Source organism: Myxocyprinus asiaticus, chromosome 2, assembly GCF_019703515.2.
Source record: "Myxocyprinus asiaticus isolate MX2 ecotype Aquarium Trade chromosome 2, UBuf_Myxa_2, whole genome shotgun sequence".
NCBI classification, from domain to species: Eukaryota; Metazoa; Chordata; class Actinopteri; order Cypriniformes; family Catostomidae; genus Myxocyprinus; species Myxocyprinus asiaticus.
The window spans coordinates 55,311,796-55,338,325 of NC_059345.1; the positions used below are offsets into that span (position 1 = coordinate 55,311,796).

At 38.2% G+C, this 26,530-nt stretch overlaps 2 protein-coding genes across 8 annotated transcripts in view; one reads left to right on the forward strand and one right to left on the reverse strand.

Annotated features, from left to right (window-relative positions):
* The first annotated feature begins 7,371 nt into the window (after positions 1-7,371).
* Positions 7,372-19,879, forward strand: LOC127414180 (phospholipase A-2-activating protein-like). 2 transcript variants are annotated; one of them, XM_051651985.1, is made up of 14 exons: positions 7,372-7,573; positions 9,389-9,582; positions 9,715-9,815; positions 9,980-10,100; positions 10,307-10,474; positions 11,318-11,453; positions 11,548-11,717; positions 14,425-14,576; positions 14,694-14,913; positions 15,252-15,317; positions 15,397-15,465; positions 15,562-15,669; positions 15,841-16,011; positions 19,103-19,879. In XM_051651985.1, the coding sequence occupies exons 1-14, from the start codon at positions 7,425-7,427 to the stop codon at positions 19,672-19,674; spliced, it is 2,397 nt and encodes a 798-aa protein (XP_051507945.1). In that variant the 5' UTR covers positions 7,372-7,424; the 3' UTR covers positions 19,675-19,879. The 2 variants fall into 2 exon arrangements, with proteins under 2 accessions (XP_051507945.1, XP_051507954.1); XM_051651994.1 differs by having other exon boundaries at positions 15,397-15,447.
* A 482-nt stretch (positions 19,880-20,361) lies between these two features.
* LOC127455500 (tudor domain-containing protein 7B-like) overlaps positions 20,362-26,530 on the reverse strand; it is a 42,722-nt gene continuing 36,553 nt past the window's right edge. For 2 of the 6 annotated variants that reach the window (XM_051723464.1, XM_051723456.1), the window contains 2 exons: positions 25,023-25,183; positions 20,362-22,816 (listed from right to left, as the gene is read on the reverse strand). In XM_051723464.1, coding sequence (XP_051579424.1) covers positions 22,596-22,816; positions 25,023-25,183 — 382 coding nt within the window. In that variant the 3' untranslated portion in view covers positions 20,362-22,595. The remainder of the gene's footprint in view (positions 22,817-25,022; positions 25,184-26,530) is intronic. The other 4 variants (XM_051723491.1, XM_051723495.1, XM_051723473.1 and 1 more) reach the window with 3 other exon arrangements.

Genomic DNA, 26,530 nt, shown 5'->3' on the forward strand with positions numbered 1-26,530 from the left:
ATAAAAGTAATCCATAAGACTCCAGTGGTTTAATCCATGTCTTCTGAAAAGATCTAATCAATTTTGGTTGAGAACAGACTATATAACTCCTTTTTTACTGTATATCTTGTCACTGCAGTCTCTAGGCACGATTATAATTTCAAGCTCGATTACACTTCCTAGTGCTTAATGCATGCACAGAGCGCTAGATGGCGCTAGGAATCGAGTAATCGAGCTTGAAATCATGATTGACAAGGAGACTTATATTAGTGAAAAAGAAGTTACATTATGGTCTGTTTTAATCCAAATCCATTTGGATCGCTTCAGAAGATATGGATTAAACCACTGAAGTCTTATTGATTACTTTTATGCTGCATTTATGTGCTTTTTTGGAGCTTCAATGTTTTAGTCACCATTCACTTGCTTTGTATGGACCTACAGAGCTGAAATATTCTTTTAAAATTCTTCGTTTGTGTTCTGCAGAAGAAAGAAAGTCATACACATCAGGAATGGCATGAAGGTGAGTAAATGATGAGATCATTTTCATTTTTGGGTAAACTATTCCTTTAACAGGCACAATGTTGTTTTCCCTCATGCATATGTACCAGTACAGGGACAGTTCACTCACAAATGAGAATTCTGTCATTGTTTACTAATTTTCAAATTGTTCTAAACCTGTATGACTTTCTTCAAAAAGATAACTGAGGCTGTCAGTCCCTAAAATTCTGCCTAATTTACAGGTTAATATACTATATATAATATATAGCCATACAGGTTTGGAACAATATGAGGGTGAGGAAATTATGACAGAATGTTCATTTTTGGGTGAACTATTCCTTTAATAGCACACATATAATGCAAAGTTCTGACAATTTTCTTAATGTACTTTTTAATTAATCGGCATAAATGAAAGACTGAGTGGTAATTACATGGGAACAAATGGTCTATGGTTCTATTAAAAAATGTATAACAAGATTTTACGCTTTAGCCTCCATAGTTGAACCTGATATCATGTTTTGATGAAGAGTATGTAGCAGTTAACACTGGGCTCAGTCTATGCATTACATTGTTGAGGATCTTATTCATTGGATCCTCACACACAAAGCGCTTCAGTAAAAAGGGGCAGGACATTCAGCTTCGCCGATGCACAGGTGCTGGCCCAGTCCTGTTGCCATGACAACCGGACTTGGTTGGCACAAGGTTCTGGCCGAGGTGTGCTGCTCTCAGGTTACAGATTTTATTTCGCAACTTTTTTTGAGGGCCAAAGGACTCTTCAAATTGGCAGTGGCAAAATAACATGAGAAATTTAATCAAGAGCGAGTTAGGGCAGCAATGTATTAAAAAATCAGAGCAGAGTTTAATGATGTAATGATAGTGGAAAAATAGATTACACAAAAAGGTCTCCAATGTGCAAATATTAGTACTGATATCAAGAACAAAGCCTTAGTGTCAGATCTGGTTTTAAACAGACATTTCGCACTTGTGCATGCAACAGGAATCTAAATATAAAGTATGTCTATCTAATGTAAAGAACTACAGGACTGATCTCTTCTAACACATTCCCACATGGTCCTTGTACAAGGTGATGTGCGCCATCTAGTGGCCATCTCTGTAAAATAAATAAGATACTTGAGGGAATGTTCAAGATACAGGTTTTATTCATTATTCCATAAATACATTTGAATTAATAAGCGCTATGATGTGATAGTGAATTTATCAACAGAATATTTTTTTTAGTGTTGATAAATGAAAAAATCTTTTGCTGAATTATTTTACAAGTAGAAAACAACTTTGATCAGTCATTCTGATTTTGGTCAGCCTATGCTCTCTTACAAAACACACACACACACGCGCGCGCACGCGTTTTATGTTTTATGAGGACTCTCCTTAGATATAATGGATTTTATACTGTACAAACTTTATATTCTATCCCCTAACCCTACCCCTAAACCTAACCCTCACAGAAAACTTTCTGCATTTTTACATTTTCAATAAAACATCATTTAGTATGATTTATAAGCTGTTTTCCTCATGGGGACTGACTGATTGTCCCCACAACATCAAATTTCAGGTTTTACCATCCTAGTGGGTATATTTGGTCCCCACAATGTAGGGAATACCTGGACACACACACACACACACACACAAACACACACACACAGGAAGATTTGTCCCTTCTTGTAGCCTCATCTGGTGCATGGTGGTACAGCATTAATGTTTGTGTGTCTCTTCAAGAGCACTGGCGTTTTCTTCAATTCTGTTCCATTCCTACTTACCATTACTTACGTATCATGACTTTGACTTGAAAGGATCTGACCAAATTTTCACACCTAATTAAAAAAAGAAAAAAAGAAAAAGAAAAAAAAAGGTAATTAGATATAGAAAGCCAATATATTTGAAACTGATGCCTGTTCAATAATGTACATAACATGCTCATTAATACAGAATTGAGAAAATAATCTCCTACCATTTAGTGAATGTTACTAGGATGTTTTTCTGATCCTGATTAAAGCTAAAAGGACTAAAAATTTGAATAGATATACCATATGAATGATTTAAGCCAATCATGCCTGTTTAAATGTTTGTGATGAGACAAATTATCCTTAGGTTTCACTAGCTTTGACAATAGCACAGGCAGGCAAATGTGGAGCAATATAACTCAAAGCACTTTACATTCTTTACAAAAAATGTACTGTGGTAACAATCTTTTCTGCCAAGTAACATAGTTACCAGTTACCTTAACTACTAAAACCTTACTTTTTATGAGAGTGGTGTCAAATACCAAGTTACATTTACCACAGTTATAATAAATTTAGAAACAATTTTTGTAACAATAACTGTAGTAAAAGCAATTTGGAGGAAACTAAGGCTAACAAGGTAATTGTCTGTAAGGATCAAGCTTAACTTTATTTGGAAAACTAAATCTGTTTTGTCCAAAAGACAATCTGATGGTGGGCTCGAACTACTGGATTTCATTTAATTAGTCAAATTTTTTAGAATTAGCTGGTTGTAAAAAAGCCTGTGTAACCGTGACTAAATTTAATATTATTTTTAATAAAATGGGAGGTTTGGATTTTGTAAAAAAATTCTGTTTCGTACCCTCCAGATTACCCGTGAGACTCTTTAAATTTCACCAACAAGTTTTGCTTGCTTGGACACTTTGCTTTATGCACAACTTTTCTCCCCACAAAGAGATACTGTTAAATAATTTGAATATTTGAACCTGAAAAAAATCTTTGTTCATGGGTAAATGGTTTAATAGAGATGTTGTTTTTGTTTTGGATCCTGTTTAAATTTTATGGTACTGTACTTGAGCATGAAGAATTTATTACATAATTTTCTTGTGCCGGCAAAAACTTTTAACCCTCTGTTACTTTTCAGGTAATTTTTGGCCCATTTGACATTTCTTTTTAAAATTGAAAACGATTTCCGTCAGAGCAGTACAGGGCTTGGTGACTTTTCCTTCACTTGCCATCTGACACACACACACACACACACACACACACACACACACACACACACACACACACACTTGATTTGATTAGTCTAAGTGGTTGCAACAAAAAAAAAAGAGAGACTCACTTACTGTTCCGGGTCAAATTTGACCCGGCATAGGAAATGAATGGGTGAGAATATAACACAGAGCTTTTTTTTAAAAAAAAATTTTTTTTTAAATTTTTAATTAAATAAATAAATCTGCCACAATGATGCCTTATGTCTTCTCTTCATAATACCTCAGGTTTTAACTGTAAGCATAATGTAGCATTATTGCAAAAACTGACACTTCAGGTGACCTGGGTAGCTCAGTGAGTAAAGACGCTGACTACCACCCCTGGAGTCGCGAGTTTGAATCCAGGGTGTGCTGAGTGACTCCAGCCAGGTCTCCTAAGCAACAAAATTGGCCTGGTTGCTAGGGAGGGTAGAGTCACATGGAGTAACCTCCTTGTGGTCACTATAATGTGTGGTTCGCTCTCGGTGGGGCGCGTGGTGAGTTGTGCATGGATGCCGCAGAGAATAGCGTGAAGCCTCCACATGCGCTATGTCTCCACGGTAACGCGCTCAACAAGCCACGTGATAAGATGCGCAGATTGACGGTCTCAGACGCGAAGGCAACTGAGATTCGTCCTCCGCCACCTGGATTGAGGCGAGTCACTACACCACCACAAGGACCTAGAGCACATTGGGAATTGGGCATTCCAAATAAAATAAATAAATAAATTAATAAAAAAAATGGAAAGTTGCGTGTCATTCAACTTCACAATGTTCTGCAGCTGGTGAAACGATTTAATCTCTTCCTTTTCTGTTATACAGTGCCACATTTGTAGATTTGTATAATAACTTTTAGCAGGTACTAATGTTTGGAATTGCGAATGCTAAAAACCTGCAATTCACAATGCACGTGAACTGCTCTAGAAGTGCTGAAACCACGAGCCCATGAGCCCTGCGCGTACACAGAACAGTACATCTTCTAAAGCACACACAGACACACAAATGTTTATCTGTATTTCACTGCAGCCTTTTGCAGTTTAATAATCACATATGACCATAAAGCCATTTTGATGTTATTTTGATTAATTGTGCAGCCCTGATGGAGAGTGAAATTAATCAACTGATGCTCTTTATGAAACTAAATGGCCAAATAAAAAACATTTTAAAATCATTGCGATATACACAATATTGCTTATTTTTATATCATCAGCAAGATCATCAAGATTATATCGTTAATATTCTATATATTGCCCAGCCCTACTTAAAACTAAGTTTGTTTCAACATTGGGTTACATAGACTAGGCCCATCTAAATCAATGGATCACTGAAGCTACCTTACTGGTTTAAGTGTTATGTCATGTCGTGTTATGTTTTTTTTTTTTTCTCACCAGATGGCAGCAAATGCTCCACAAGCCTGAGACAATCAGAAATGTTCTTATTTTGTCAGATTAATGTCGATATTTTCACAGAAGTGAAATTAATATTAATTACTAAAATGTTCTTATTTTGTCAGATTAATGTCGATGTTTTCACAGAAGTGAAATTAATATTAATTACTAATTAATTCTAAATACCATCAAATACCAGATGAAATGCAAAAGTTTCATGTCATTAATTTATTGAAATTCATTTACTATACAAAAATCAATTCAAAAAATTATTACCGTATCTGGGTCAAATTTGACCCGGAACAGTAAAGGTATTGGCCTGTAATGAACAGTCACCAAGGGTTTTGGTTAGGGTTAGGGTAGTGTAGGTTAGGGTTATGGTAGTGTAGGATAGGGTTAGGGTAGGTAGGTTAGGATTAGGGTAGTGTAGGTTAGGGTTAGGGTAGGTAGTGTAGGTTAGGGTTAGGGTAGTGTAGGTTAGGGTTATGGTTAGGGTAGTGCAGGTTAAGGTTAGGGTAGTGTAGGTTAGGGTAGTGTAGGTTAGGGTAGTGTAGGTTAGGGTTAGGGTAGTGTAGGTTAGGGTAGTGTAGGTTAGGGCTAGGGTAGTGTAGGTTAGGGTTAGGGTAGGTAGGTTAGGGTTAGGGTAGTGTAGGTTAGAGTAGTGTAGGTTAGGGTTATGGTTAGGGTAGTGCAGATTAGGTTTAGTGTAGTGTAGGTTAGGGTTAGGGTAGGTAGGTTAGGGTTAGGGTAGTGTAGGTTAGAGTAGTGTAGGTTAGGGTTAGGGTAGTGTAGGTTAGGGTTATGGTTAGGGTAGTGCAGGTTAGGGTTAGGGTAGTGTAGGTTAGGGTTAGGGTAGTGTAGGTTAGGGTAGTGTAGGTTAGGGTTATGGTTAGGGTAGTGCAGTTTAGGGTAGTGTAGGTTAGGGTTAGGGTAGTGTAGGTTAGGGTAGTGTAGGTTAGGGTTATGGTTAGGGTAGTGCAGGTTAGGGTTAGGTTAGTGTAGGTTAGGGTAGTGTAGGTTAGGGTTAGGGTAGTGTAGGTTAGGGTAGTGTAGGTTAGGGTTAGGGTAGTATAGGTTAGGGTTAGGGTAGTGTAGGTTAGGGTAGTGTAGGTTAGGGTTAGGGTAGTGTAGGTTAGTGTAGTGTAGGTTAGGGTTAGGGTAGTGTAGGTTAGGTGTAGGTTAGGGTTAGGGGTAGTGTAGGTTAGGGTTAGGGTAGGTAGGTTAGGGTTAGGGTAGTGTAGGTTAGGGTTAGTGTAGGTAATGTAGGGTTAGGCTTAGGTTTGTGCATGGGGGAACGCATTCTGACAGCGGAGAATGTTACCATCAGATGCTGTTCCCCCCCATTCAGATCTGCTGGGGGGAAACAGATCCCGACGGGGAAAAAGAATTCAACACAACACCTGTAAAACTTTGAACGCCCCTCAGATACTATAGTTGGTTTAATTATTTAATAAAACTGCCAATTGTCCATAGACAGATCTATGGGCTGATGTTTGGTTACGCTACTATTCTGAGCCGGATGTGAAGACAGACAGACTGTGATAAAGACCTATTATGTAAAATAAAAATAAAAATAAAATAAAATTATAAAATCAAGTTTTCAGTGAGGCACTTACAATGGAATTGAATGGGAAGGCAGAAATGTGAAGCTTATAATTTTATAAATGCACTTGCATTAATTTCTCTGATAAAACTCATTATATTATTTAAGCTGTAAAGTTGTGCGAACTGTTGTTTTTGCGGTTGTCTTAGAGTTTGTTGACATTACATCGTCATGGCAACGAAGTTGTAAAATTGGCTATAACTTTACACAGAACAGGTTAGTAAGTGATTTTATCACACTAAAATCATGTTAACACCATATAGATCAGTGGTTAACACGTATATTGTTCACATCATGTGCCTATGCTTTTGCAACGTTGAGTATTTTAACATTAACGAATTGGCCCCCATTCACTTCAATTGTAAGTATCTGACTGTAACTCAGATTTTTGCTTTTTTTAAAGAAAGGAGGGGCAAGTCAAAATTAACTTTTGTGGTAATCAATATTATTCCATAAATGCTGTCGAATGAGCTTAACTTGTATTAAACCCGGAATATTCCTTTAATATATGATATCTTCTTATCTTTTTTTTCTCTTTCTCTGACTTTTTCCAATGCAGTGCTACTTACTCTATTATATAATATCGGATAAAATGCCACTGCAACGGCAGCAACGAACCCTCCAAATATAAGCGTTATCCTTGTATTACTGGGCATGATTGTTATTCACCTCACCCGAGAAAGACAGAAATGAACTCAAACATGCTTTTCCGGGGTAAAGTTCACATATTATATACAAGTCTAACGTTCATTATTAGTCAGAGTTCGCTGTATTTAAAAATAATTCACGTTTATAAAAATACATAAAATACAGAAGAAAAATATGGTGCTTTTATATTTTAAAAGGTAATATTGATATGAATATTGAAATGATATTGTGTCATAGCAGGGCTTTTATTGTGTCGTGTGTTTATGTGTGCAGTGTTGCAGTGCTCGCTGTCTTTCATTGACTCTTCATCATTAATAATGGCCTGCAGTAACACATACAGACTGCGCTGCTCTCTCCCTGCACACGAGATGGATGTCAGGGGTCTCGTCGCTGCCGCATATCCTGACGGAGCGTTTGTGTCTGTCTCCAGAGACCGGACCGCCCGGGTCTGGGTTCCAAACTCGAGGTACACCATCACCAGATTCCTTTACACATCATGCCTATTAGAGTTACTTGTACTTGTTAGTTCACTTTAGTACTCGTTGGTTACTTAGCTGAGTGGTTAACGGTGTTCATAGTATGTCAATGTAATGAAATGGGTTGCCATATCAAGCGAAAGTCAACTCACGAGCATCATACCATATACGAAAATGTCATTTTGTTTCTGTCAGCGACCCATCTGGAAAACGCTCCATTGATGCTCTGGACGTTCTCTGAATTCAGTGCAGTTCCCAGATCAGTTTAATTCAGCTCTATTTAATTTAATTGAACTGTTCAGTTTAATTCAGCTGAGCTTGATTGGGATAACTATTGGTGTGGAGCATTGCCAAAGCGTTCCCTGGTGAAACCAGCTAAAACCAGCCTAAGGTTGTCTGGTCTTAGCTGGTTGGAGCTGGTCTCCCAGTCTGACCAGCTAAAAAGTGCCCCAAAACCCCTATAAAACCAGCCTGACCAGACTGGGCGACCAGCTAACCAGTTCAGGCTGGTTTTAACTGTGTTAAACAAGAGTAGTATTACAGTATTGCAGGTTATACAATACAGGTTTAATTCATAATACATTTTAAAATAAATGGAGAAAAATGGAAAGAAACACTATTCAAGCCTGTTAACTTTTCATTAAAGGGGTCATGACATTACTTTTTTTTTTTTTTTTAAATATTATTTTAATATGTTCCTTGAGGTCCACTTATAACATTAGTAAATTTGTTTGCACAAAAAAACAGTCATATATCTGTAAAACATGATCATTTTCCTCTCTAATTCTGACCCTCTGTCAGAAACGCTCAGTTTTGGTGCTGCTTCTCCTTTAAGACTTGACAGGCTATGTCCATTGTTATGATTGGCTCTTGGCTGACCTGCTCTCTATAGATCAGTCCTTTGTCAACGCCACCGCTTATGTCACACGTGGAAGTGGTGGCAGGAACCGTGCGCAAACAAACTTTTATCGGATTCCGTTGTTGAAAAATTATTTCGAGGTTTCTCGTAGACGGCTGTGGCTTCAAACCATCAGCAGAGCTGACTGGACTGAGGAGATCATTTCAACTCACTGCTTTGCAGCAAACATATAAAGCGAACATTATTACAGATATGTTATTAACTCATAACATGATAATAATTGTATAGCTAAGAATATTTGTGTATTTATGATGGTTTTGTGTCGTATTTTTTTTTATCGTCTAATCTGTCAAATCTAACACAGCAGTCTACCGGCTTTCTGCCACCACTTACGCATGGAAATTTTTGTAAACAATGGGATTGATCTACACTTATATATGTTCACCACTACTGGGCGGGGATATGGAAGTTTTATTGTAAATTAGGCTTTGATGAGTTGTTGTGGAGGCCGTGAGATGCAAATGTTACGAGGAAGTAGAGAACGAGTCATTTTGGCAGCTTGATTTCGACAAATAATGTTTTTGCAGTGAGGAGAAAGTTTTGAGTTCTGAAACTTACAGTATGTTTTTATAGGAGAACGACTTCTTAAATGTCTAAAGATCAAGGAAAATTTGATTCCTCATTACATGGCCCCTTTAAAACATTCATATATAGAATGTAGGTTAAATGTAAAATAAAGGAATATATAAACGCATAGAACTGAATGCAGAAATCATTTCTTAAAAGGGAAAAACATTACATAAAACAGAAGAAAAAGTTAAATAAATAAAATCATAGTTCTAGGAAATCATTAGTATACAATGTGGGGTATATGTAAAATAATAATAATAAAAAACATTTTTTAATTCTATTTACAATTTTTTTTTTTTTTTTTTTTTTTCTGCAGTGAGAACATGGGCTTTACAGAGATGCACTGTATGAACGGCCATGCCAACTTTGTGTCTTGTGTGTGTATCATTGCTCCTACTGAAACATATCCCCGGGGATTGGTTGCCACTGGAGGACACGACAACAACATCTGTGTGTTTTCATTAGACCGACCAGATCCCTTGTTCACCCTCAAGGGTCATAAAAACACAGGTACCCTCCATTGCAAATGAATTCACTTTATTATTGTGGTGTGACTGCATGCAGATTGTCATGAGCTGGCATCGATAGATTCATACACAGGGTTGCAAACCATTCCTGCTGTTTCTATGTGTGTGTCCACAGTTTGCACACTCTCAGCTGGCAAGTTTGGCACATTACTGAGTGGCTCATGGGACACTACAGCCAAAGTTTGGCTCAGTGACAAGTGCATGATGACCCTACAGGTGAAGTGACAAAGTTCTTGATGAAAAATGTGTTGCTCCTTTAGTGTACTTTTTTCCCCCCTGCACTGTCCCTTTAAGAATATCTCAGACATACCCATGTTGACTGCAGTCAATATCAGTACAGTGTAAGTATGCACTAATGTGCCGACTGCTTCTCTTCTCAGGGACACACAGCTGCCGTATGGGCTGTGGTCATTTTGCCGGAGCAGGGCTTGATGCTTTCTGGATCAGCAGACAAAACCATCAAGTTATGGAAAGCTGGTCACTGTGAGAAGACCTACACAGGTACATTGGTTTAACTGACACCTTTAATGCTTAAACAAGGAAATGTGCATCACAGTAGTTATGTGAAGCTCATTTCTTTCCAGAGGACCTCCAGCAGGGATCACCATTCATAGTAATTGTGGTGAGAATTTCTAGGAGTAAATGTTTCTGTTTTTTTATAACATGGTTTTGTAAGCTGTTTTAAACATGTATTTTGTGTCCTGCAGGTCATGAGGACTGTGTACGAGGACTTGCGGTGATAAGCGACGTGGAGTTTTTCTCTTGCAGTAATGATGCCAGCATTAGACGGTGGATGGTGACGGGTGAATGCGTGCAGGTTTACTACGGTCATACTAACTATATTTACAGCATTGCTGTCTTTCCCAATGGGCAAGGTGCTTATCTTTATTTTCTCAAAAACTCAAGGTTGGGCATGATATACATACAGTACCAGTTTGGACACACCGACTTATTCCTAAATAATTTTACAATAATAGTAAAGTCATCAGAACTATCAAACATGGAGGGTTTGGGTAGCTCAGCGAGTATTGACGCTGACTACCACCCCTGGCGTCGCGAGTTCGAATCCAGGGTGTGCTGAGTGACTCCAGCCAGGTCTCCTATGCAACCAAATTGGCCCGGTTGCTAGGGAGGGTAGAATCACATGGGGTAACCTCCTTGTAATCGCGATTAGTGGTTCTCGCTCTCAGTGGGGCACATGGTAAGTTGTGTGTGGATCGCGGAGAATAGCATGAGCCTCCACATGCTGTGAGTCTCCACAGTGTAATGCACATCGAGCCACGTGATAAAATGCGCGGATTGACTATCTCAGAAGCGGAGGCAACTGAGACTTGTCCTCCGCCACCCGGATTGAGACAAGTAACCACGCCACCACAAGGACCTATTTAGCAGTGGGAATTGAGCATTTCAAATTGGGGAGAAAGGGGGGATAAAATAATAAAAAACTATCAAACATCACAAATGGAAGTTTTGTAAAGAAATCCATACATAGGCACAATTTGTATTTGTAATATATTGTGTCAAGCATTTAGCATAAGCATAAGGGTCTTTAAGATTATGAAAAACATACATTTATTTAGGTGTGTCCAAACTTTTGTCTGGTTCTGTATATTTACAAACTCAAGAGAGATATACATACTTATATTAACATACCTTGGGTACGTATATTATTGTGATCCAATATTGTTTTTTTTTTGTTTGTTTTTTTTTTCCTCTAGACTTTATAAGCACAGGAGAGGACAGAACAGTAAGGGTCTGGAAAAAGGGGGAATGTTCTCAGACAGTCCGTCTGCCTGCTCAGTCAGTGTGGTGTTGCTGTATTCTGCCTAATGGAGACATTGCTATTGGAGCCAGGTATTTATGCCATTTAAATGAATGCAGTGTAATTTAAATATACTCTTTACCCTGCACGAATTCCACATGACAATAGCAAATGTCTTCTCCAAAGCGATGGCATTATCCGCGTGTTCACGGAGAGTGAGGACCGTGTAGCAAGCGCTCAGGACTTGCAGGCTTTCGAGGACGAACTCTCCAAAGCCATCATCGACCCCAAGACCGGAGACCTGGGTGACATCAAGATAGAAGAGTTGCCAGGCAGAGAGCACCTGGATGAACCAGGTAAGCAGATTTTGCTGTGCCATGCTTTAGTTTTTATTGCTTTAAAAGTACTTTTTATGTTGGATTGACAGCTATTCTACAAACTTGGTTCAGGCTTTTTTCAAAATCCCTAAACAGAGACCAACATTTCTAACACTAACTTCTCCTAGAGCTTTCAAGCTACATCCACCAAACTTGGTTCAGACCTTCAGACTGTTCTGACTTTGTGTGCCAAGTCTTTTCTGACTGATCGGACTTACGGTTTTCACGCAGCGGACAATCAAATATCTGAAAAATCCCATAGATTTAGGCTACGTCCACATTAATCCGGATACATTTAAAAAAAATATATATTTTTCAAAACACTCTCCATCCACAATGGCATTTTCCAAAAGTTTCTCATCCATGCTGAAACGTATGAAAGCTCCTGAAATCCCCTTACTGCGCATGCGAAAAATCGCCGATCCATGTACAGTCTGAAACACTATTGTCCTTGTGTTCCGTCACCGGACAGCAATTCCAAGTAAATGCATTGTGAAGGTTGTACAAGGTAACATTTATCTATAACAACCATATCAAAGTGAATGTATTAGGCACAACATGGGCTGCCAACTTGATTGTTTTGGGTTGAATGGTTTACATAACTGTGTCAAATGACAACAAATATTTCATCGTTTTCAGATATCTCCATTTTCCTTTGCCAATACTACAACATGAACTCTAGGGAGAGCGTTTCCAAAAAGCTCAGTTTTCGCTGTCAAAAACACCATCTCAGTGTGGACAGAAGGCCAAAACGTAGAGGAAAAAGATGCGTTTTCAAACCGTGGCCTTACATTGACGGAATGTTCAAATGGGCCAACGGAATGCTTGTTAATTTAAACTCTTACTGTCAAAAAATTCAAATGTAAACAAACCCACAAAAGTCTTTTAATCTGCTTTAACCCTTAAACGCATACCTTGGGTCTTTAGAGACCCGGGACCTCATTCCACCCCCTGTACCTCATCCATTTTTTGGAGTTGTGCCCACACCTTTTTAGTATTGTTAATGGTTTAAATACCAAAAGTGTATAGGATCTCTAGAGACCTGAGGTATGTAAGAGTGTTGGGTTTTTATTTTTATTTTTGCACTTCCATAAATTATATCTTTTCTAATTATTTCATATCTATTTAAGTTTACTATCACAGGATATCTATTTCTTTGTGTATTACAAGAGAAATGAGTACTATATTCATACAAATAAATACTATATTACGTTGACTTCCTGTGCAACAATGAACTATCAACAATAGTGAATTATCAGTATTTTATATGCATATACACATAAAATATACATGTTATTTCTTCCTCAAGGTGGCACTGATGTTTCAGTGATTTACTTGATTTACATTTGACATTGCTATCTGATGAAGAAGCAACATCGAAGTAAACTAGTAGCAAGTACAACACGTTAAGTATGATTTGACTATTGTCATTTGGGTGTACTACTGAAATAATGTAAGTTGTGCATCTATTTAGACTCAACAAGTGCCTGTGAAAATACACATAAGCTACACACAATTTACACATACATTACACGTGTAGATTATGTGTTATGTGCAGCTCAATATGTGTTTGACAGCCAGTTGCATCTCATGAAATATCAGTGTGAAAATAATGAATACTGTTCTTGATTTGTCCTGGTTTGTTGCATTATCTCTTTAATTGATGAAAAATAAAACGTCAAAATATATCAAAATATATTTTATTTTATTGTTTTCTAATTGTCTTGAAAATATTTTTTAAATTTTACTCTGTCGGGGCATTTTGTACATCCATTTTTGATAGCTATAAGTGCCGGGTCTCTAAAGACCCGAATGTGTAAGAGTTTTGGGGAAAATTACCATGCATTTAAGGGTTAAGTTGCGCTCTCTCTCTATCCATCCATCCATCTACTGTATTTATGTCTGTCTGTCTGTTCTTCCATCCGTTCGTCCATCCATCTGTCCACTGTATCCATCCATCCATCCGTCGTATCTGTCTGTCTGTCTGTCCATCCATTGTATCTCTATCTATCTATCTGTCTGTCCGTCTGTCTGTCGTATCTGTCTGTCTGTCTGTCCGTCCATCCATTGTATCTATCTATCTATCTGTCTGTCGGTCCGTCTGTCCATCGTATCTATCTGTCTGTCTGCCTGTCCGTCCATCCACTGTATCCATCCGTCCGTCGTGTCTGTCTGTCTGTCTGTCTATCTATCCGTCTGTCTGTCCGTCTGTCCACTGTCCGCTGTATCCATCCGTCGTATCTGTCTGTATGTCTGTCCATCGTATCTATCTGTCTGTCCGTCTGTTCCTCTGTCATATCTGTCTGTCTATCTATCTGTCTGTCTGTCCGTCCGTCCACCGTCCGCTGTATCCATCCATCCGTCTGTCTATCCGTCTGTCTGTCTGTCTGCCCGTCCATCGTCTGTCCGTTTAAAATTCAGACAAGGTATGTCAAGCCAACATCAAAGTTTGTCTTGACAAACTTTACCTATCCACAGCAGTTTTCATTTGTTTCTTGAAGTGTAAAGCACGTTTTTTGTTATAATCAATTTATTTCATTTGAAATGTACAGTATATTATTTTAACTGTGCATGTGGAATATCTACTGTATATGTTGTAAAACCTTTCTTCACATGAAGAGTTTTCTTTGTTTATGTACAAAATGAATACAAAGTTTAATATACATATTGTATGTTATGTATGTAGGTAACCGTGACGGGCAGACGAGGCTCATAAAGGAGGGTTCTAATGTCGAGGCGTATCAGTGGAGCATGAGTGATGGGCGCTGGGTGAAGATTGGAGATGTAGTGGGTGGGTCTTCTACACAGAGCTCAAAGAGAGTGATGTATGAAGGGAAGGTGAGACACTTAATATGCCTGTCAATACAATATACACAGTAGAACTATTATATAGCCACAACTTCCCATTTTATATATTTCCTGTTGTCAACTACAATGATTTCTCTCTGCCTAAAGGAGTACGACTTTGTCTTTACCATTGATGTGAATGAAGGAGGTCCACCCATGAAGCTGCCTTACAATGTGACGGATGACCCCTGGCTCACTGCACACAACTTTCTGCAGAAGAATGACTTGAGCCCCATGTTCTTGGATCAGGTGGCTAACTTCATCATTGAGAACTCTAAAGGCCACACTCTTGAGCCAGCCCCTGCCATAGCTGCAGACCCCTTCACAGGTAACCAGCAGAGCTTGTTGAGTCTCTGAACTAATCCATAACCACCCCACCTGAAACCTAGGCACATAGTTTGAAAGAGATAGATGTTTTATGGTGTGGACAAACCACTGGCTGGTTGCCACATGAAAATTCTGTCATTTACTCAACGTCATGTCGGTAGAAATCCACATCAGGGCCCTAGACTGAAGACTTAAATAGTTGCAAATGAAGTGAACTGAGAACAGTTATTGTGATGTGTACTTGAGGTTTGAGAAACTTCCTTTTTGATATAATTTTCTAACCTTATTTAGCTAAAGTTAAAGACTGTTGTGTGTTATAAATCCTTTCTCTGTTCTCAGGTGGTGGACGGTACATCCCAGGTTCAGGTGGTGGCAGTCAGGGGTTCGGAGCTGATCCGTTCACAGGTAAGCTGTTTTCACAATACTTTGATATTTGCTAGTATGAAAATGAAGATAAATGAGAGATTTTTGTGTTTTTGTGTAGGAGCAGGGCGGTATGTACCTGGGTCAGGATCCACAGGCACAGTGCCCTCAGGTGCTGATCCTTTTACTGGTAAAATACATATAATATACAGATGTACAGCTGCATTTATTTTAGCACACACACAAATGAATATTATACACTAATGTATCTCCTGATGCCCTTTAGGTGGTAGTGCCTATTCCTCTGCTTCACTCCAAAAAGCTACAACAAACATCTACTTCCCTAACACAGATGGAGTTATGTTTGAACAAGCTAATGCCATTCAGATTCTTGGTAAGTGATGTTTTTACACCAGAATGTAATGAAGACTTAATATATGAAGATAGATTTGGAAAAATCTCTCTTGTATTGCCCCTTGAGTCCCCAGTATGATGTGTGTGGAAATGTAGTGCAGTTACATTGCTTTTAAAGGCTTCTCTTTGCTGGTCATCTTCTGTATGATAGGTAAGCTTCGGGAGCTGAATAACACTGCCCCTGAGGATCACAAGCTGAGCGAAGGAGCACTGGACTGTCTGAAGAAGTTGTTGCTCGTAGTTACAGACCTAAATCTGAGTCAGGAACAGCCCACTGCAGATCAGATAACCGTTCTCTGGAGGACCAGCCACTGGCCAGAGGGTATGATAGTGAAATTCAGCCATTGTTCCAGAGATGTCAAAGCAGTTTCATTACTTTAAAAGAATAGTTCACCCCAAAATGAAAATTGTCAATTTTCTTGTCCTCAAATCGTTCCCAACTCATATGACTTTGTTCTGGGGAACACAAAAGGATATATTTTAAAGTAGGGATGAAGCGATAACATTTTTTCTCTCCCGATACCTGAACTATCAGTATCGGCCGATCTGATACCAGTGTTGTTTTTTTCTTAATGAGTTTAGAACATCTATAATTCACTGTGTGGAACTGATTTGGAGTACTCTTTGTGTAAAGAAACAAAAACCTCTAACAATACAATATTTCATTATAAAATAGGAAAACAAAAAACAATTACATAAGATAGCAAAAATAACAGTAATTCCAGTGGAAGTCTTCAGTAGAAAAGAAGCCAGTTCACTTCACACATTTTAACCTGTATCTGGACTTGTAAATGGTTTCAGATCTCTCTCTCTCCCTCTCTCTCTCTCTCTCCCTCTCCCTCTCCCTCTCCCTCTCCCTCTCTCCTCTCTCTCTCTCTCTCTTTCTCTCTCTCTGTGTTGTTTATTTATTTCATTTTAGTTTTATTAGTATATCAATCCACTTTTCAATCACAGAGTAATTTTTGGAACCCAATTAGTTATTGTAATTTCTAAAAAAAATAATAATATTCACAAATTCACAGTAGTGTAATACACTACTTATTCAACATCTGGTAAAGTGCTTGTCCGATGCTGTTCTCAATGCATGTTAGATGGACAGAGCTATTGATCCTCTACATCTGAGATGGAGTTTGTGTGGAGCGACCACATATTGCGCTGAGCAGCGCATCATAATCCTCTGCGCGTTTATGTGTGTGTGTTTTGGCAGAGTGACGCTCGTTCAGTAAAGCGTGGTGACAGATACTACTTGTATTTACTACTGACTGATACTACTGACTGTATATTTATCATTACACAATAAATTTAAGCCACAGCAAAACTGAAATTAAGAAACAATGGAAATAAGCCACAACACAACGAAATTAAGCCACCATGAAAATAAGACACAACAAAATGGAATTTAATACACAACACAACAAATTTAAGCCACAACACAACGAAATTAAGCCACCACGAAAATAAGACAACACAACTAAATTAAGACACATCACAACGGAATTTAAGACACAGTGGAAATAAGCCACAACACAATGGAAATAAGACACCACACACAAAATTAAGCAACAATAAAATGGAAATTAAGCCACAACACAACAAAATTAAGCCACCACGAAAATAAGACAACACAACTAAATTAAGACACAACACAACGGAAATTAAGCCACGACAAAGCAGAAATTAAGCCACAAGAAAATGAAATGAAGCCATAACACAATGGAAATTAAGCCATAACACAATGGAAATTAAGCCATAACACAATGGAAATTAAGCCAAAACACCTCGGAAATTAAGCCACAACACGATGGAAATAAGCCAAAACACAATGGAAATTAAGCCACAAGAAAACTAAATTAAGCCACAAGACAACGGAAATTAAGCCACAACAAAATGGAAATTAAGCCACAACAAAATTAAGCCACAACAAAATGGAAATTAAGCCACAACACAACGGAAATTAAGCCACAAGAAAACGAAATTAAGCCATAACACAATGGAATTAAGCCATAACACAATGGAATTAAACCAAAACACCTTGGAAATTAAGCCACAACAAAATTAAGCCACGACAAAATGGAAATTAAGCCACAACACAACGGAAATTAAGCCACAAGAAAAAGAAATTAAGCCATAACACAATGGAATTAAGCCAAAACACCTCGGAAATTAAGCCACAACAAAATTAAGCCAAAACACCTCGGAAATTAAGCCATAACACAATGGAAATTAAGCCAAAACACCTCGGAAATTAAGCCACAACAAAATTAAGCCACAACAAAGCGGAAATTAAGCCACAATAAAATTAAGCCACAACAAAGCGGAAATTAAGCCACGACAAAACGGAAATTAAGGCACAACACAACGGAAATTAAGCCACAATGGAAATAAGGCACAACACAACTAAATTATGCCATGACACAACAGAAATTAAGACACAATGGATATGAGCCACAACACAACGAAAAATTTTGCCACGACACAATGGAAATAAGACACAACACAAAGAAATTAAGCCACAATAAGATGGAAATAAGCGATAACACAATGAAATGACAACATGACAAAATTATTAAAGTAGAACAAAAACCTAAATGATCAGAAAAGAAAAAGTTATAAAAACACTGTACTTATTTGTCCTTAATTGCTCTGAGTTCTGGTAGAAACCCAACAAGTTACTGGCCAGTGTACATAACTTAATCAACATTTGTTCGAAAATGACGTCACAGTACCTGCAGCTTTTCTTGCTTAGCCCCCGCTCGGACAGCGAAGCGCACAGAGGAAACATGCAGCTCTCTGCATCTTCCGAGCAGCCTCACGATCTCTCATGCACTGAGTCACACTACTGAAAATACTGTGCTTAAAAAATATTTATTTCTGTACATTTTGCTGTGCTGTGCCTTAATTTCTTTGTGCTGTGGCTTTTCCGTCGTGTTTCAGCTTTTATTTGCTTTGCTAATTTGGTTGTGTTGTGCACTTCTCAGCCACAGTACATTTTGTCACTAGATATGAAAGAACCTGTGAAGACATTATTGACTTTTAACCATATTGGATTTGAGCTCTTTTTACTTTGATTCAATTTAACAACGACTTAAATTTCGGCTAAATCAGACAAAGTTATCTTATGCCTTTAGACGACTTCTAATGAGGTGCATGTGTCGCATTGACTGCTTTAAGAACACTTTTGGGTGTTTTTTAAGCTTTAAAGTGAATCACTATCAACTGCTATTATATTGAAATCAGCAAACAGATCACACTTTTCATTTTTGAGAGAACAGTTCATTTAAAACAAGTTTCAGAAAAGTATCATTTGATCCAAGATTGCTGCACTGTAAATCAGAATACTTTCTCAGCCAGACACCAGTACTCTGCAAAAGCTTGCTCAATCAGTCAATCTACTCATCTGATTCCTCTCTTAGACATTGTCTTTCCTGTATTGGACATCCTACGCTTGGCTGTGCGCCACCCTGAAGTCAATGCACAGCTTTGTGGTGGAACTGAGGGTGCCAGTCTTTGTAACCATCTCCTGGGCCTCATGTTTCCTGAGGGTCGACCTGCAAATCAGTTGCTGGCACTCCGCACACTCTGCAACTGTTTCTCCGGGTCCCATGGTCGCGCTCTCCTTTTAGGCCAACGTGACGCAGTCCTCTCCCGGGCTGGGGACCTCTGCACGGTCTGCAACAAGAACATCCATGTGGCGCTGGCCACCCTGGTGCTAAACTACGCTGGAAGGTTGTACGGTCAACCAGCTGAGATAGAGGCAAAAGCACAGTGCTTGTCAGTGGCCAGCACTGCCTTAGAGGTAGTGCAGGACAAAGAGGCTGTCTTCAGGCTGCTTGTGGCCCTGGGGACCACAGTGGCTGGGGACAGCACTGCAAAGGACCTTGCACGATCTTTGGGTGTCAAGTCTCAGATTTCTAAATATGCTAGTGTGTCTGATCCAGCTAAAGTGGGTGAGTGCTGTCGACTACTAATCGATGAACTGCAGTGATGTCACAAAGGGGTCAAATTATGTGATCAACTTCTCCTTCCATCACCAAACCAACACAAGATATGTCTCCCCTCTTTCAAATCTCTGAAAAACCTCAATCATCATATCATTAGTTTGTATTTAAATTTTCACATTTTGATGACGAATGGATATGAATGAATGCATGATGTGAATAAACACTGGTGATTAATTAAAATCTTTTCTAAAGCAAGACTCATGTTATTGATGTATATCAAGAAAGCAGTGCTTTACATCAGTATGTCAGTCAACATGAAATGGTAACCCATTTTACTTCAATAATGTGTTGTATTTCCAAGTGAAGCAGGATGTTCAACAAGAAAAAAATAACTGAGGAAAAGGGAAGTAATTTGAAAGGTGGTGCAAATTATGGTCAAAGATTGTAAAAGACAAACTTTTTTATTTGGAACAAGCTGAAGTGTGTAACTTTTCAGTGTTAAAATTCGTTCTCCTATGCGGAGACAACTTTAAGCAAGCCATTCGTTAGTCAATTTTCTCAAAAACTGTAAATGCTGTGTCTCTGTGTCTCAGTTGGGGGCGGGACTGTCTGTCTGTTTGATCAGCAGAAGATGGGAGAGTTTTCAGAAAAAGTTTATTTTTTTAATTACACACTTCAGATGTCATTTAAAAGGTGAAGGACCTCTATTCCTTACGTTTAAATATAAGGCTACTACGAGGGATTTTTTTTCTTTTTTTATTTCTGAAAATATTTAGCATCTGTAGTTAAACACAGGTTAAATCCTACATCAACAATTTTTTAAAGTCTCAATTTAATTTACAAGGTCATACTTGGGTAATAAAACTCAATAATTTGTTATGCCATTGCTATGGAAATAAACACATTGCATGATCACATTTTAGCAACCCCAAACATGCCTACAGTACACTATTAGTAAGACACAAAGAAAATAAAAGCTAAATAAATAAAGCTCAATTACGTTTGGAGCAAGAACGTCTTTGCCATATTCACAGAGGAAATTACAGGTATGTTCCTCTAGCCTTGTACACAACTTTTCAGATCCTTAGAGTCATGTAAACAATTTTGGAAATGACAAACTATCAGCTTGGTGCAAGTTAGAGCAGATTGTGCGTTGTTAGTCTCTAATGGACCATACAGAGTAGTGGTAAACTGGCAGCTTTTTTTTTTTTAACATGCTATACCTGAAGCATGCCATCACAGAGAACATTCAAGATACAATCTGGACAGTCAAACAGATATAATCTATTTAAACAATTAGAATAATTAAATATAAGGGGATATATAGATTCAAGGTTAGGTATAGCTGCATTTTTACTGTAGGTCCCATATACAGTGGCAAGAAAAAGTATGTGAACGCTTTGGAATTACCTGCATTTATGTATGAATTTGTCTTCAAATCTGGTTTGAGCCTCATCTAAGTTACAATAATGAACAAACACAATCTGTTTTGACTAACAGCACACAAATTATTGTATTCTAATTAGATTCAAGAGTTAGCAAACCTGGCATCCAATTAATGAAACAAGATTGTAGGTGTGGGTTAGAGCTACTTTGATTTATAAAAAGCACTCAAACATTTTGAGTTTGCTATTCACAAGAATATGCAAGAATATCATCTGCTGACATGGACCATGCCTCGCAAAAAAGAAATCTCAGAAGACCTACAATCAAAAATTGTTGCTTTGCATGAAGATGGAAAGGGTTACAAAGTTATCTCGAAGAGCTTAGATATTCATCTTTCCACAGTTAAACACAATTTAGTACTGTGGCTACTCTCCCTAGAAGTGGCTGTCCATCCAAGAGGACTCAAAGGGCACACCGCAGAATGCTCAATGAATTAAAAACTGCTTTCCGACAAAAACACTGCTGCATGCCTAAAGTTTGCCAAAGACAACCTTTATGCTCCACAATGCTAAGGGGAAAAATGTTTGTGGACTGATGAAACTAAGGTTGAATTGTTTGGGGAAAATGCACAGCACTACGTATGGCATAAAGGCACCGCATACCAACATGAAAACATCATCTCAACGGTGAAGTATGGTGGAGGGAGCATCTTGATTTAGGGCTGCTTCGGGGCCTGGACCGCTTGCCATCTTCGAGGTAAGAAATAGTTCTCAAGTTTATCGAGATATCCTACAGGATAATGTCAGGGTGGCTGTGCGCCAGTAGAAGTTGGGTGATGCAGTAGGACAAGTAAATTCACTACAGAGTGGCTTCAAAAAAAGAAAATCCACATTTTGGAGTGGCCAAGTCAAAGCCCAGACCTTAACCCAATAGAGATGTGTGAAATTACTTAAAGACAGCCAGTCACACCAGACTTCCTAAGAATTTAACTGAGCTGAAGCAGTTCTGTAAGGAAGAATAGTCCAAAATTCCTTTTGAACATCATGCAGGTCTAATCCACAACTACTGAAAATGCTTAGTTTAGGTTATTGCTGCTTTAGGTGGATCCACCACTTACTTTTTCCACAGCACTGTGATTGTTTAATGGGATGTGTTCAATAAAGACATAAAAGATTATAATTGTTTCGTGTGCTGTTAGCTTAAGCACATTGTGTTTGTCTATACTTGTGGTGAAGATGAGATCACATTTTATGACCAATTAATCCAGAAAACCATCTTATTTCAAAGGGTTCACATACTTTTTCTTGCCACTGTAAGATAAAATCTTGCCTTTATTGCATTAAGAGAAAAAAGCAAAGATAAACTGTCAAATGCAATAGCCCACAGAGGTTTTCAGACAGGCAGCAAAAAAAGTTACTATAATTTGCAATAATTTTGGATAAGTTTAAACTCTATGATTCACATTTGCTTACGCAGATCTGCATCCAAGTCACATTTGGCAAAAAAAGAAAGTCTATAGCATCCCAGGATAGAACTAATGATCACCCCTCAACATCATTCTAACAGCTATAAGAGGCTTCTATGCTGCATTGGTGAGCTCATCTGTGAATTCAGCCATGATGTCATGCAGCCAAATGTCTCTTTCCTCTTGTGAAGTGTCCACAAGGTAGATAACAACCTTGCGATCCCAGGGCTGTGACGCCTCCTGCACTGATTCTAGCTGGGCCACCAGAGGCTTCTTCTCAACATGATTCCTGAACACAATGGAGGCCTCTTCAGACCACTGCCTAGGCTTCAAACCTGGAAAGATCAGAAATGCCTTTTTTGTTGGATTGTATTTCAATATTCATAATTAGAGATAGACCGATATATCGGCCATGCCAATAACCGTGTTCGCTTGGCTGATTAACAGAAGTGTTTAAATTTCCTTCTGTCAGTTCTACCAATGGATTTGTTAACAAAGAGTCAACACTTTTTTTTCCAAGGTTTTTTTCTTTTCAAGTTTATGCAAATTTGAGTAAATACTGCATAGATGAAGTGTTTGTTTCACTTAGAAATTTTGTGTACATCTGATTTGCTGTTGTTAAATTGAATTATGTTTATCGCCATTTATATCGGCCATCCTGCTCTCTAGATATCGGTATCGGCCATTGAAAAACTCATATTGGTCGACTACTAGTCATAACAGAACAAGATACAAAGTCATTTCTGAACTTATGAGTAACTTTGGTCTTTAAAGGGATAGTTTACACAAAAATTTAAATTCTGTCATCATTTTCTCACTCTCATGTTGTTCCAAACTCGGATGCCTTTCTCTCTTCTGTAAAACATCATAAGGAGATCAGAATTTTAGCGCATCTTTTCAAGTGGCTTTTTGAGCGCGTTACCGCGGAGACATAGCGCGTGTGGAGGCTTCGCGCTATTCTCCGCGGCATCTACGCCCAACTCATCACACGTCCCACCGAGAGCGAGAACCACATTATAGCGACCACGAGGAGGTTACCCCATGTGACTCTACCCTCCTTAGCAACCGGGCCAATTTGGTTGCTTAGGAGACCTGGCTGGAGTCACTCAGCATGCACTGGATTCGAACTCGTGACTCCAGGGGTGGTAGTCAGCGTCTTTAATCGCTGAGCTACCCAGGCCTCAGTCACCATTTCTTTTGTGATTATCTGTTTTTTATTAAGTTTCAGAAAACAAAAACACAAGATACAACACATAAACGTGAACAGAAACGGCCAGCACCGCTAATAAATGCTACATGTATTCAGCAGCCTCAGTCACCATTAACTTTCGTTGCATTTTTTCCCCCATATAATGGAAGTGAATGGTGACTGAGGCTGTCATTTGCCTTTTATGTTCCACAGAAGAAAAAAATTAATACAGGTTTGGATTTTGAAACAAGGGTGAGGGTGAGTAAATGACAGAATGTTCATTTTTGGGTGAACTATTCCTGTAACATTCAGATGATTAAGAAACTGTTGAGATATCAGTTCTTATTGATATGGATATGGCCCTTTTCAGACATGTACATGCAATAGACCAGCCTTTTGACATATAGTCTTTCAGCTGTATTTTACAATAGCTATGGTCTTGCCGTGAATGTCACTTGATTAGCTCAAGCTCAAAATTAACTGGTTTTCATTTTTATACATTGGTAAAAAAATAATTCAAATCTGTATCATAGCTTTCCATAATTTCACAGAAATAACTTGACAACTATGACAGGTTATGTAGTGACTTAACACATAAGAGTACAGCAAGATTCCCTACAGCTCCTCATATTTCCCTAGACGTCCACTTGTGTGTCCTTGCTGCCAGTGTTGGGTGTAATTGGATTTCAATGTAATTACATAATGTTATCTAATTACTTTTAGGCACAGAAAGTAGTATAAAGCATTACATTATAAATTCTTGTAATCAGATTACAGTTACTGACTTTCAATGAAAGTAATTACTTTTAAGTACATTTCTTGGGTAACAAATTAAAATGTGAATTCGTATGTTCATATGTATGTCTGTTACGTGTGCCACAATGAACAAGAAGAAAACAGACATAATTTTGAATATGTTGAGCAGAAAAAAAATTGTAACAAGTGATTTAAAATGTCACTTAAAAGTGCAATGTGATTACTTTTTCAATAAAGTAATCAATAGAAGTAATATGATTATAATTTTAGAGAAGTAGTTAGTAATTTGTAGTGGATAACTCTTTTAAGTAACTTACCCAACACTGCTTGTTGCACATTATTAGGAGTATATACTATATAACAGAACTTGTTTTTAAGCCTTCATTTTGTTAATTATTATTAAAGGTTTTAAATTGTTGACTATGATTATTATTTTGTTTTAACATCAGTGTTGGAACTGAGTGTTTCCAAACTGCATGGGAATATAGAAAGTACAGTGTCTCTCTTGGGCAAATAAATGGTGAATGGTTTTTAGAGCTAATGAACCACTCTTCTGAATAAATAAAAGACCCTTTCTAACAGAAAATGAAGTGTACCAGCCAGCTGAGCAGTGATGGCCTGGAACGGGAGTTGGCAGAATTCCTGGATGAGGGGCCTGAGTTGGTTGCAGCTCACCAGCTCATGTTTACCATAGTCCAGCTGAAACACTGACACCATACCATTGGTCAGGACTCCCTTCACCAGAACACGGTACCAACTGGAAAATTAGACCGATAATGAATGGTCACATGTTGGCAAAACATACAACACACACAACCTTAAGAGGTTCCTCAGGACTAAAAAAAAAAAAAAAAAAAAAGAACCTAACCCTGCTGCATAAATTTAGATAAATTAATTTTAATTGCTATTAAATATGGCTATGCAATGTAATTTAATTGATATTTAATGTCTATTAGAGCTGTGGTTTTGTCATCTGTTGCATAGAGACTGTTAAAGGGATAGTTCACCCAAAAATTAAAATTCTGTCTCCCCCTTAAGTTGTTTCAAACCTGCATGATTTCTTCCTTCCGAGGAAACCAAACAGAGATGTTAGGCATAATGTTAGCCTCAGTCACCATTGACTTTCACCATATGGAAAAAAGATGCAATGAAATTATATGGTGACTGCACTAACATTCTATATAACATCTTTTGTGTTCCACGATGGCAGAATTTTCATTTTTGGCTGAACTATTCCTTTAAGGACCACACCAAGGACCTATCTGTCCCCGACTGAAAGAGCTGGTGAAATCTGCTAGTTCTAATCTCATTGGCTGGCCACTACACAACATGTTTACAAGTTTTGTTTGAGGCAATTAGTAGTAAGTAAACAAGGGGTCTGTTCCAAAACCTGGAGCTGCCTCCAGAGACATCATAGGCGAGCTCCTGACGTAACTGTTCCAAAAGGTAGGTATTATGCTGCCTCCTAAGATACAGTATCTTGTTTTGGCCAAATTCTACAGTATCATCGTATGTATCCATCCCCGGGTAGGCGATCCCAGAATGCACTGTAATGAGCTCGGTGGAAAAATAAATCCAATATGGCGGACAAAGCGAGATAAATTTGGATTATAAATATACTTATAATCAGTGTTTGAATTGAGGTGGGGCTGGGTGGTCCCAACCCCCCATAAGACTTAAAAGGCATAGTTCACCCAAAAATGAAAATTCTCTAATTATTTGCTCACTTTCATGCCATCCCAGATGTGTATGACTTTTTTCTTTTCTGCTTAACACGAATGAAAATTTTTAGAAAAATATTTAAGCTCTGTGGGTCCATACAATGCAAGTGAATGGTGACCAGACCTTTGAAGCTCCAAAAAGGTCTTTCTTCTAAAAATCTTTGTTTGTGTTCTGCAGAAGAAAATCATTCACATCTGCGATAGCATTAGGGTGAGTAAATGTTGGGAACATTTTCATTTTTGGGTGAACTATCCCTTAAAGGAACCCCCTATAAGGCCAAAAAATGTTACTTGGGGGGGTCATCAAAACTAGAATACTAGAAACATAAAACCCGTGTAGTTTAATATAATAGGAAACAGACTATTTTACCCAAAATATGTGT